General features: G+C 49.2%; 1 protein-coding gene across 1 annotated transcript; it reads left to right on the top strand.

Moving 5' to 3' along the window:
• The first annotated feature begins 7,682 nt into the window (after positions 1-7,682).
• Positions 7,683-9,141, top strand: NPPA (natriuretic peptide A). The gene is made up of 3 exons (XM_086344550.1): positions 7,683-7,897; positions 7,995-8,321; positions 8,848-9,141. Exons 1-3 carry the CDS (start codon positions 7,778-7,780, stop codon positions 8,857-8,859), a joined length of 459 nt encoding a protein of 152 aa, XP_086200676.1. The 5' UTR covers positions 7,683-7,777; the 3' UTR covers positions 8,860-9,141.
• The last annotated feature ends 2,789 nt before the right edge of the window (positions 9,142-11,930 follow it).

Genomic DNA, 11,930 nt, shown 5'->3' with positions numbered 1-11,930 from the left:
GAAATCAGTGCATTTCCACTAAGAGGCCTGTCTCTCTCATGGAATGAAGAGCCAGGCCTCATGGAACTGTGTGGGCATTCTATAGCATTTCAGCCCTGGGACAGTGGCTCCCACTCTCTTGCCCCTAGTATTGTGTCTCTGACACTGCCAAACACAATCCTTTCCCTCACAGTGCACAACAGCCCTGCTTCCATCTGGAAGTATCCCACTTTCCTGCCCCAGGACTTTCTCTGGCAGCCAGAGCCCACTTCCTGGGGGCAGGCAGGAATCTGGGAAATTGACATGGACCAGGAGCAGCACTCAACCCATACCAAGTAGTGCCTTCGGTTCACAGGCAGTGTGCATCTTTTACTGGTCCCCAGATTTCTCTGCAGGGGATGGGGATTAAGTTTCAGCTGCCCATGGTGATCACTAAACCCCTCTCCCTGGTCACTTCCCCAGTCTCCTGCCAATATTTCCTGGGATTGTCTCCAAAATAAACTACTTTGCTTGAATACATGTCTCAGGCTCAGGAGAACCCAAACTAAGACACTCCCAAATGAGTAAACCTTCTTCCAGGGCTCCCCACCCTTGATGACTTCAGCCCTTGGAATCTTCCTTGACTCCCTTCTTTGACTGGACCACCCAGGCAGGTACCATGTCCATTCCTCCTTCTTTCCCTCACCACTCATGCCCATATTGGTACACCAGCTTCCTAACTGGCCCCCCCTGTTCCAGGCTTTCTACTTGGTTCTTCCTGCATCAGGGGGACAGAGCAGAACCATCATGCCTTAGCCAGAGGGAGACTCCTCCTCTCTGTGAGGCCCCCAAGGAGGGCATGTATTCCTTGGAGGGCATACACCCAGATATGTCCATGGGTGGTGTGCTGGAGTGGGGGTGGTGAATCAGGTCACTGCGGAGGAAATTAAGATGAGGTCATCCTGGAGTAGGGTGGGCTCCTGATTCAGTATAAGTGAGTGACTGTTAGCTACTCAGTTGCGTCTGACTCTTTGTGACCCCATGGACTGTCATCCACCATTCTCCTCTGTCCAAGGAATTCTCCAGGCAAGGATACTGGGGTGGGTTGCCATTGCCTTCTCCAGGGGATCTTCCAGATCCAGGGATGGAACCTGGGTCTCCTGCATTGCAGGCAGATTCTTTATAGTCTGAGCCACCAGCGAAGCCCAATTCAGTCTGACTGGTGTCCTTACAAGAAAAAAAGAAAGAAACCCAAGAAGGAAGAGATGACGATCAGAGAGATGCATCTGTAACCAAGGAATGCCAAAGGCTGCTGGCAGCTACCAGAAGCTTCAAGAGACAAGGAAGGATCCTACCTTACAGGTTTTAGAGGGAACATGGCCCTGCTGACTCTTCGATTTTGGACTCTAGCCTTCAGAACTGTGAGACAATACAGTCCAGTTGTTTTAAGATACCCAGTTTGTAGTACTTTGTAACAGCACCCCAAAGGATCCGATGCAGTGCCCTCATCCTTTTCTTTCCTCACAGACTGTTCCAAGATGCTGGGCCCCATGAAATTCTCTGGAGATGTGCACCATGAACAACCAACCAACAACCAACCAACACACTGACCAACCAATAACCAACCAACCTACCACTAAATTGTTTTCTCAAAGCTGTGACCAACTTGGTAACATATCACTGTGTATTTGCTCTTTCTCTTTCCTTACCTGTGGTGGGCAGCCTCTGAGATGGTCTGCAGTGATGCTCATCCCCTAGTATTCATGCCCTTGGTAATCACCTCCCTCTGAGTATGGGCTGGACTTAGTGACTCACTTCTAATGAACAGAGGACAACAAAAATGATGGGATACCACTTCCAAGATTAGGTTACAAAAAGATGGCGGTTTTCTCTCTACCTAAAAGAAGTCAGCTGCATCTCTATGGAGAAGTCCATGTCATTAGGAAACGACATCTCCAGGCAACAGTCAGTGAGGACCCAAGGTTTGCCAAAAGACACATGATTGACCTTGAAAACAGGTCCCCAGCCAAGCCTTGAAATGACCATAGCCCTGGCCAACATCTTAACTGTAGCCAGTGCAAGCTCTGAGAAAGTTGGTACCCAGTTAAGCAGAGCCAGATCCCTGGTCCACAGAAACTGTTAGATAATAGATATGTGTTGATTAAAGTTGCTTAGGTAGGGACTTCCCTGATGGTCCACTGATTAAGAATCCGTCTGCCAATGCAGGGGACACAGGTTCTGTCCCTGGTCTGGGAACTAAGATCCCACATGCTGAGGGGAACTAAACCTGTGGTGCCACAACTACTGAGCCCTCGCACTGCAACTACTGAAGCCCACACACCTTAGAGCCCATACTCTGCAACAAGAGAAGCCACTGCAATGAGAAACAAGCATACCATAACCAGAGAGTAGACCCCACTCACTAGAGTGAAGCAACTAGAGAAAGCCCGTGCACACCAACAAAGAGCCATTGCAGCTGGAAAAACAAAAGGTTGCTAAGAGGTGGGTAATTTGTCATGCAGCCATAGTTGACTAATTCTTCCCTTTTCCCCTCACTCTTATTTCACTTGAAGTAGAAGCCCCAAAAGCTTTAGCAAATACACTTGCCTTGGGCCTTTTCCCCTGGGCAACCTGCCCCCAAATTCCAGTTTCAGTGACCTCCAGTTTGCACCAAAGAAACAGAACATTATTTTCAAAGTCTAAAGCAATCATTCCTAAATACGGACCAGTGTCCTACCGATTTCTCCCAACCGGGGCTTCTGCTTTAGGCTCTTTAGGTCTGACAGAGTCATGCCAGGAATGTGATGGGTTTTTCACACCAGTTCTGCACAGGTGTAACATCTCTGGGGACTCGTGGCTCCCTGAAGCGGCCCACAGCATCCCCCTGGAGGATCATGAAACCAAACTCAGCTAGAGACGAGATGCCCCAATTCTGGATTCTCCCAGCCATTTGCAACCCTCATTCCATCATATGACTAAGACGACTTCTTTCCAGTGATAAGGAAATAAAGGCTTTTGATTTTTCAGCTAGTGGAAGAGGTGGGGGTGGGGGGTGGATCTGATCTCCTGTGTCTTTTGCTTTTCACTCCCACAGGCTGGCTTCTAAACACCCCATTAAATATTAACTCTTTCACACACATATCCTGAAGTGGATCAGGGGCATGGAAAGAAAGAGAAAGTGTACGTCAAGTCATTTTCCATTTCAGGCTCAAATCAAAGGCTTTCATAGCACTGGGGTAATGAGTATATTGGGGACTCTCTGTTTTCCCTGGGCTCTGTTAGTGCAGGAGGTGGTGTTCTGTACAAAGTCCTCAGGGCAGAAACTAAGTATTCTTTTCTTGCCACCCACCTTCTGCCAAAAAAAAAAAAAAAAAAAACACAAACAAAAACAGAGACAAAAGAAGAAACTCAAAAAATGACACTTGTGCCCCTACTCCAGATTCACTCTGGAAGGGGAAAAGTTTTAATAATAAAAGTAAACTGAAAAAAGTTCTAAATTCTTCTTCTGGAAACTTGCATGGGACTTTCACTTTTCCTTGAGCCACTGACAGACTTCAGAAGAGGCGCTGGATGCAAGAGCAGCATCAGCCCTCAGAGGCTAAGCCACAGCAGAGGCCACCCACCATGGTGCCCTTCCGGAAGTCTTGCCTGCATCAAAAGCCTATCTCAAAGGACATCTCCAGGAGACAGCCTGTGTGACGCACACTCAAGGAGCATCAGTTCCCCCAGGGTGGCTGCTCACTGAATCCTCTGCTAATAATAACCCTGCTACCCGAGCAATTAAGCTGTGAGCTCATTCTAGGATACGTTAGGATATGGTGGTTCTTGGCCTCCCGAGATACATATGTGCAGAAAGTCTCCTTGAAGGTCAAAAGTCAAGGGATACCAGGCCATAATGGGTCTTGCTTCTTTCCTCCCAGACGCCTCCCTACTCAGAATTGCACTCATTTTGGATTTGAAGTTGAGTTTGGCCAATCCAAATTAGTAAAGGGGTTTGCTTTCTCCTTTAGAATAAAGCTACCCTGGATGTCTCTCGTGTCCTCTGGACACGTACTGCCCTGATACCCTGTCCTCTTGCTGTGTAACAGCCTCTCCATCTGAGCAGCCAAGGACTAAGCATAGGTGGAAGAGGGTCTGGCTAGGACAGAGCTGTCATTCCATTTGCAATTCCTGAAGTTCTAGAGGGTAGATTGAAACAAGTTAGGTGTGTAAATAGGTCACGGTAAGGCAGGAGATAGATGGGCTCCAGTTTAGGCATTCAAAGCTAGCTTCCTGTTTACATTTCATGGGGCAAGAAAAAGGGGGCTTCAGGCTGGACCTGTACAACTAGCATCCTGTTTACATTGCCTGAGACAGGACATAGGTGGGCTCCAGGTTAGGCACTTTCCAGGTGGCTCAGTGGGAAAAGAATCCACCTGACAATGCAGGAGACGCAGGAGACACAGGTTTGATCCTCGGGTTGGGAAGATCCCCTGGAGAAGGAAATGGCAACCCACTCCAATATTCTTGCCTGGAAAATTCCATGGACAGAGGAGCCTGGTGGGCTACAGGCCATGGGGTCACAAATAAAGCCCCAGAGATGCATGCAATTTGACTGCTTGGGGCTGCAATGCAGGGTTCTCATCCCTTCAGTGCAGTGTTTCCCCTCTGGACTTGATTGAGCACACATGCACTCTCTCACTCCTGTTTACCCTCGGAAATGAAAGTAACAATAGAAACAGGGTAAATAGCCAGGCTTCGTCTCTTATGCACACCTTAAGATAACAATCATGGCAAGAACAGAAAAGGGCTAAACCTTGTTTGAGTGAAGGGTCAAAAAATCACATATTCCCCCTCCTTGGGGCAAGGGAGACACTACACAAGTGCAGAAAGTCTCCCTGGGGGTCAAAAGTCAGGGGATGCCAGGCCATAATGAGTCTTGCTTCTTTCCTCCCAGATGTCTTTGTGTTGAAATCTATTTGGTTGGGAGGGGAGGGTCTTGAGACAAAGTAGCCAGGAGGGGCAAAACAAGACTATTGGCCAGAGGGGAGACAAAGACGCAGAAAACTGGCCCTTTATAACGATTTAAACTTTCCAAAGGTGTGACTCTGGAGACAGCTCTCACAGAGTTCGCCCATGCGTCTTTCTGCAAGCACTCTGCCTTTCCAATAAACATTTTACTTTTCTCTTTACCTTCTACCTCCTCATCAGAATTCCTTCTTATCTCAGTAGGCAAGGACTGGGGATTTAGGCCCTAGCTGCTGGCCTCTCTGGTCTAACGGTTAGGATTCTTGGTCAGGGAACTAAGGTCTGGATTCCAGCTCACTACTGCTGCTTACTGCAAGATACCACTTGCTGCTGTGTGCGTCCAAAATTAATGGGGCTTGGGTATGCTGATTTCCCGAGACAGTCCACATACTCACAGACTTGCCAAGCATGCAAAGCTACAGCCCCAGGACAGGGGGACGGCAGGAGGTGCTCAGAGGCAATCTAAAGGACTGGGACTAGGGCAGTGTTTAATCAGGAACTGAGACTAAAGGGATTGTTAAGGAAACTTTGTGCTAAGAAGCAGCAGTATCTGAGAAGTGGGCTGAAATTACAGGCTTTGGCGTCAGATCTGGGGTTCATGTCCTGATCCTGCTGAGTGACACTGGGCAAGTGACAGATGCTCTCAGGCTCAGTTCTGTCCCTCTGTGAATGGGGACAAAACCCACCTCCTGGGGCTTGTGATGAAAATGGAAGAATCCACATAAAGCTCTCAGCACCATGTCTCGCATATTTCAACCAAACAATAAAGATAACCATTATGAATATCATGCAGTTATATGGCAGTTCACACTTCTGATCAGTTCAGTCGCTCAGTCGTGTCTGACTCTTTGTGACCCCATGGACTGCAGCACACCAGACTTCCCTGTCCATCACCAACTCCCGGAGCTTGCTCAAACTCATGTCCTTTGAGTCAGTGATGCCATCCAACCATCTCATCCTCTGTTGTCCCCTTCTCCTCCTGACTCAATCTTTTGCAGCATCAGGGTCTTTTCCAATGAGTCAGTTCACCCTTCAAAATGCATTTATACAGTAACAGTTCTTTTAAGGCTCACAGATGAGGAAAAGAAGGCTACAAAGATGCATGCAATTTAACTGCTTTGGGCTGCAATGGAGGGTTCTCATCCCTTCAGTGTAGTGTTCCCCCTCTGGGTACATTGCATTGAAGAGTGTATAGCGTTGGGTCTGGCACTTAGTAAATGGAGGCCAGTGCTGTACATTTTCTCCAGTGGTTATGTATGGATGTGAGAGTTGGACCAGAAAGAAGGCTGAGCACCAAAGAATGGATGTTTTCAAATTGTGGTGCTGGAGAAGACTTGAGAGTCCCTTGGACTGCAGAGATCAAACCAGTGAATTCTAAAGGAAGTCAACCTTTAATATTCATTGGAAGGACTGATGCTGAAACTGAAGCTCTAATACTTCAACCACCTGATGGGAAGAGCTGACTCATTGGAAAAGGCCCTGATGCTGGGAAAGATTGAGGGCAAAAGGAGAAGGGGGCAGCCTCTGAAGAGATGGGTAAGATGGCTCAATGGACAAGAGTTTGAGCAAACTCCAGGAAATGGTGGAAAACAGGAAAACCTGGCATGCTGCAGTCCATGGGGTCACAGAGTTGGACACAACTTAGCAACTGAACAAATGAACAACAACAACAACCAAAAGAGGCCATTCATTGCAGATAGAGAGGCTCACTGCCTGGTGTTTCTCTTTGGGGGGCCAGGAAAACAGAGACCTTGATGGCTCATTGCTTGCTGGGCCTTAGAGAAGGACATGAAAGACCTTAAAGGAAACTGCATGGGTCACAGCTGCCTCCATCAGCCAACCTCACCTTGGGAGTGTTCCTAGGAAGGTGCGAGGTGTTACAAACTTCACATCCGAGTGTGAGTTTCTAGAAGCAGCAAGCTTCCATAAATGAAAATATCAGCATCCTTCTAGAGTCAAGTTCCCCCCACACCTTTGAGGGAACCATGCAGTGAAGGAGGGCAGGCTCTGCACAGGAATGATCGTGTTCCCAAAACTTGTCTTGTGTTTCTTTTGGGGAGTGGAGTTCTTGGGACATTGGTCCCATTTGGTTCCGGCTGACTTAGGACTCTAGAAAACTACTTTTTCTTCACCTGGACACTGAGAGGGACAGTCAGGGGTGGGGGAAGCCCTGCGGAGGGAGAGGTCTGCTCTCGCCACTGCTGATGAGTCAGGTGTGAGGCCAGCGCCAGCATCTGGACTAATTTGTCCTGAGCCGAGCAGCCGGCTGCCTGCCACATCCTCCCCTCCCGCCCTTATTTGGAGCCCTGACAGCTGAGCGGCAAACCAACAGGGGAGCTGGGCGCCCGCCAACCGTCACCCTCTGCTTCCCCGCATGAGTCCCGTTGCCGAGGAGAAAGAAGCCGGAGGCATCGTTGTGAGATAACCAAGGACTCTTTTTTGCTCTTCTCACACCTTTGAAGTGGGAACCTCTTGAGACAAATCAACAAGAATGTGGCTCCTGCAGCTGAGGGTCCTGGGGGTTGTCGGGGCTGCTCAAGGCAGAGGGGCTGTGACAAGCAGGCTGGACTGATAACTTTAAAAGGGCATCTTCTGCTGCTTCCTCACTCAGCTGCTTTATCACTGCAAGTGACAGAATGGGGAGGGTTCCGTCCCTCTCCCGGACGAGCTCCCAGAGAGCCAGGGGGCTATAAAAAGAGGAGGCTCAGGGCAGCTGGGAGACAGAGACGGACAAAGGCCAACAGCAAAAGGCCAAAGAGGACAGGGAGGAGGCAGCAAGCACCAGACCGACCATTCCTTGACCGACGCCAGTATGGGCTCCTCCGCCATCACCGTGAGCTTCCTCCTCTTTCTGGCATTTCAGCTCCCAGGGCAAACAGGAGCAAATCCCATGTATGGCTCTGTGTCCAATGCAGACCTGATGGATTTCAAGGTAGGGCCAGGGAAGCGGCATGGTCTGGGGTGAGGGGGGTTGTGACATTGTGCCAGGCAGCGAGACCTCTCCCTTTCCCTGTTTTCCTTTTGTAAAGAATTTGCTGGACCGTTTGGAGGACAAGATGCCTTTAGAAGATGAGGCTGTGCCCTCACAAGTACTAAGTGAGCAGAATGAAGAAGCTGGGGCCCCTCTCAGCCCCCTTTCAGAGATGCCTCCCTGGATGGGGGAGGTCAACCCAGCCCAGAGAGAGGGGGGCGTCCTCGGGCGGGGCCCCTGGGAATCCTCCGATAGATCTGCCCTCCTGAAGAGCAAGCTGAGGGCACTGCTCACTGCCCCTCGGAGCCTGCGGAGGTCCAGCTGCTTCGGGGGAAGGATGGACAGGATTGGAGCCCAGAGTGGATTGGGCTGCAACAGCTTCCGGGTAAGAGGACCTGAGAATGGAAATGGGATGGGGAGGAAGGAAATTGTGGCTTCATTGAAGTTCAAACCTTGTGAAAGAACATCGCCAGGGAATGCCTTCAGTAGGAAAGGGACAGCATAGAAGCAACCCCTTTGAAATTTCTGCCCCAGCTTGGCAGGGAGGAGGGTGTGCTCTGAGTCTCAGGACAATGATACCAACCTCAGCTACAGTTTGCTGAGAGAATGCCAAGAAAAAAAGACTTTACTGCCATGAGCACTGGGGACTTAAATTGTTCATGGGGCCAAATAACCTGTGCTTTGCTGATTGGTAGTTTGTGTCCTTTGCAGAATCATCAGATCCCAAAGGATTGAAATTGAGCAGGACTGACTTTACTAGTTCCTAATGGGCAATTTGTTTACCAGTTTATAGAAGTCAGAGGGTCATCAGGCTGGAGTGGAGGCTGGTGGGAAGGGAGCACAGTCTGATGAAGCTGGCTTTTCCGGTGGAGTCAGGTCACCAAACCAAACATGTCTCTGCTCTCTTGTAGTATCGAAGATAATGGCCAGGGAGGAAAAGGCAGGCCAGGCCCCGGGCAGTCTTCAAGAGAATCCCCTGGGGTCTCTCACTCAACTTTGTCGCATCTGGTTGCCATCAAGTTGAGCTGTGACGAGCATTCTATTCAAGCATCAGCTTCTTGTCAACATTTCTCACATTTTATGCTAAATGTAGACAAAGTGATTTAACTGTGGCTTCTCCACCTCTCCCACCCATGTGTTAAGTTTTAATCACCTGTTACCAACATCAGTTTGAAAATGAATAAACTTCAGCACCATGGACAGAAGCAGTAGGCTCGGGTTGGTGTGATTTCTTTCATTTCCGGAAGGGAGTTCAGCCTGATACTCCTTGTCATTTTACCTTTTGTTGGAGAGAAGAATTCTCAGTTCCTTTTTCATTCTTTTTTTAAAGGAATTAACTTGTTTGGGGGAACAGTTTTAGGTTCACAGCAAAATTGAGCCACTGAAGAGGTAGTTTCTTTGTATCTGCTTCTGAAATGGGTGTTGCCCTGGTTTACCTGTAACAGGGAGCAGGGCTACCGAGTCTCCGTACGTACCCCTGCCCACCCCTCGTTCACATCCTCTTCCATAACCAACATCCCCACCAGAGAGCGACACTTGTTACCATCGATGAACCTACACTGACACATCATAATCATCCAACATCCGTAGTTCACATCATGTTCATCCTTGGTGGTGTGTGGCTTTGGGCTTCAGCTTCCTTTCATTTCTCCCTCCAAGTGTGTGTGTGTTTGGCGGGTAGGGGCTCAAACTGCAGCTCTCTACTTGCTCTCACTCACACTGCAGCCTCACCACTGATTCTGAAAAAGCCCTAGGAGACCAAAAGGGCCTTTATCTTTACTCAGACTTGCTCACATTCAGAGCACTTAGGTATTGAAAAGAAAACTTATGAACATTTGGGTTTTTTTCCTGGTCACATCTAAGGTAGACTGTCCTCAGTATGACACTTTTGTACACACAGTATTATTTGGTTACAGTTATCTTTTTTTTAGAGGGGCATATATGAAATCAGGACACTAACTCTTCTCTGACACCTTTTGAGAGTTAAGTGTGGCAGCTGAGTGAATTGCACTTTCGTTCTTCTTCAGCAGTTCTTTGAAGAATAGGCAGAATATTTGGGCTTAAAAGCTGAGCAAAATGAAGAAAGGAATGTTTGCTGTGCTGACATACTTCAACTTCATGCATCTTTGGGGCACCAAATTTAAAAATTAGCCACTGGTTTTCCCAAATTCATGTTCAAGGTGTTTGGACTTGCATGTTTTACTGAGGTGGGAGCTGCTGAAGAGGTAGTTTCTTTGTATCTGCTTCTGAAATGGGTGTTGCCCTGGTTTACCTGCACCAGGGAGCAGGGCTCTGAGCCACCTCCCACCCATTACCCCTGACACCACACTCGCCGTGTCAGATTTTATGACATTCCTCCAACACCCCTACACCTTCACTTCCCCATGCCTTTATTCATGCTGTTCCTTCCACGTAGATGCCCTTAATCCAGAGCTCCCCACCTCTCCCAAACATTTTACTCATTTCTTAAGCTCATTAAGAATGCTACTTCTTCCCTGAAGCCTTCCAGGATACCACATGCCCAGGACAGATCAAGCTCTTCACTGGCAGCATTTTATAACTATTACCAGTCACCACAACATGCCTGGGTATGCAACTGGGTCTGTGTCCCTGATCTGCAAGCTCCTGGAGGTAAATGCCCCTTCAGCAGGCCCTGCAGCATGTGGCACAGCAGGCACCCTACATATAGTTGGTCAGATTGTACAGAAACTGAGAGAAGAGGAAGTAAAGTAGTAATATGCTCCATGTAGAGTGAGGGGGAGGCCAGCAGAGAATTGATGGTTAGGCAGGGAGGTAGGGAAAGAACTCTAAGGTAACTGCTTCTAAAAGAGATGTTCTTTGCGTGGATTTTGAATGCAGAGGGTGGAAAACTAAGAACAGAGGACTAACAAGGACCAGGAGGGTGGAGAGAAAGGAAGCGTCTGGCTCCTGAGGTCTGGCACTGGGGGAGCAGGGGCTGCTGGCAGGGGAGGGGGGGGGGAGCTGGGCTCACTGCCAAGGTGTCACAGTGACACAGCAGGTTCTCATGGATGGGATTGACTGAACGTGCCAAATACATGAGACGCCCCTGGAACCTAGAGGACACTGGGGAATGGGTGGAAGGGGTGATGAATTGCGGGAGGGACAGGTTGAAGCAGGGATGGGTGAAGGGGTGACAGCTGAGGGAGGATGCATGGAGGGGCCTGAGTAGGCTGAGGCTGCTTCTGCCACTGTGCTTAGTCGCTCAGTCCTGGCCAACTTTGCGACCCCATGGATTGTAGCCCGCCAGACTCCTCTGCTCATGGGATTCTCCAGGCAAGAATACTGGAGTGGGCTGCCATGCCATCCTCCAGGGATCGATCATCCCAACCCAGGGGTTGAACCCAGGTCTCCTGCACCGCTGGCAGATTCTTTACTATCTGAGCCACCAGGAAAGCCCAGCCAGTGTTTCTGCCACTGGGGGACAGCAACTCAAAGCAGATCACCCAGAGACCAAGAAATCACATTTCAGGCAAAACACAATGTGACCCAAAAGCCCTGAAAGGTGGCAGTGATGGAGGCTGGCACCAAGGTCTGAAAGTCCTTAGGCCCAGCACCGGGTCCATTTCTTCTGGTTGGACACTGGGGGAATCTGCCCGCAGGGCTGTATCCTAAATGAAGCACTGGCAGGAACTGAATGGATTCACCAGCTGTTCTGTGAGGGAGTGCCTGTGAGGACAGGCGATATTATAGGTGGAAAGGACCCGTGAACAAGCCCGGCAGTGTTGATCTGAAGGGGGGACAGAGCAGGGCTACTGCTGTGGTTTTTGCTGAGATCTGTAGGACTAAGTGATTCTTACATTAAGGTGCCAAGTGGCCCCCTGAGGATGAACAGTCCTGCTGGGAGAGCTACAGGAGACCTGAGGCTACACACCCCTCTCTACCTTTGCAATCTGTACATGTTAGAGAGGGGGAGGAATGAAAGGAAAACAAGTCCTCACCACGCTAAAAAAAGGGCACTGTGGAGACAAAAGGA

This window comes from Bos grunniens, chromosome 16 (assembly GCF_055505025.1).
Source record: "Bos grunniens cultivar Pamir isolate PY7600 chromosome 16, Bosgru_T2T1.0, whole genome shotgun sequence".
Classification (NCBI taxonomy): domain Eukaryota; kingdom Metazoa; phylum Chordata; class Mammalia; order Artiodactyla; family Bovidae; genus Bos; species Bos grunniens.
Note: the sequence above shows the minus strand (reverse complement) of the source record. Positions and strands in the feature narration are given on the sequence as shown.

What these genes read in the sequence shown, in the direction of transcription:
- NPPA (XM_086344550.1), top strand. Translation starts at nt 7,778, where the DNA reads ATGGGCTCCTCCGCCATCACCGTGAGCTTCCTCCTCTTTCTGGCATTT. An exon ending in CAGACCTGATGGATTTCAAG is followed by an intron (nt 7,898 to 7,994) that starts GTAGGGCCAGGG and finishes CCTTTTGTAAAG; the next exon opens with AATTTGCTGGACCGTTTGGA.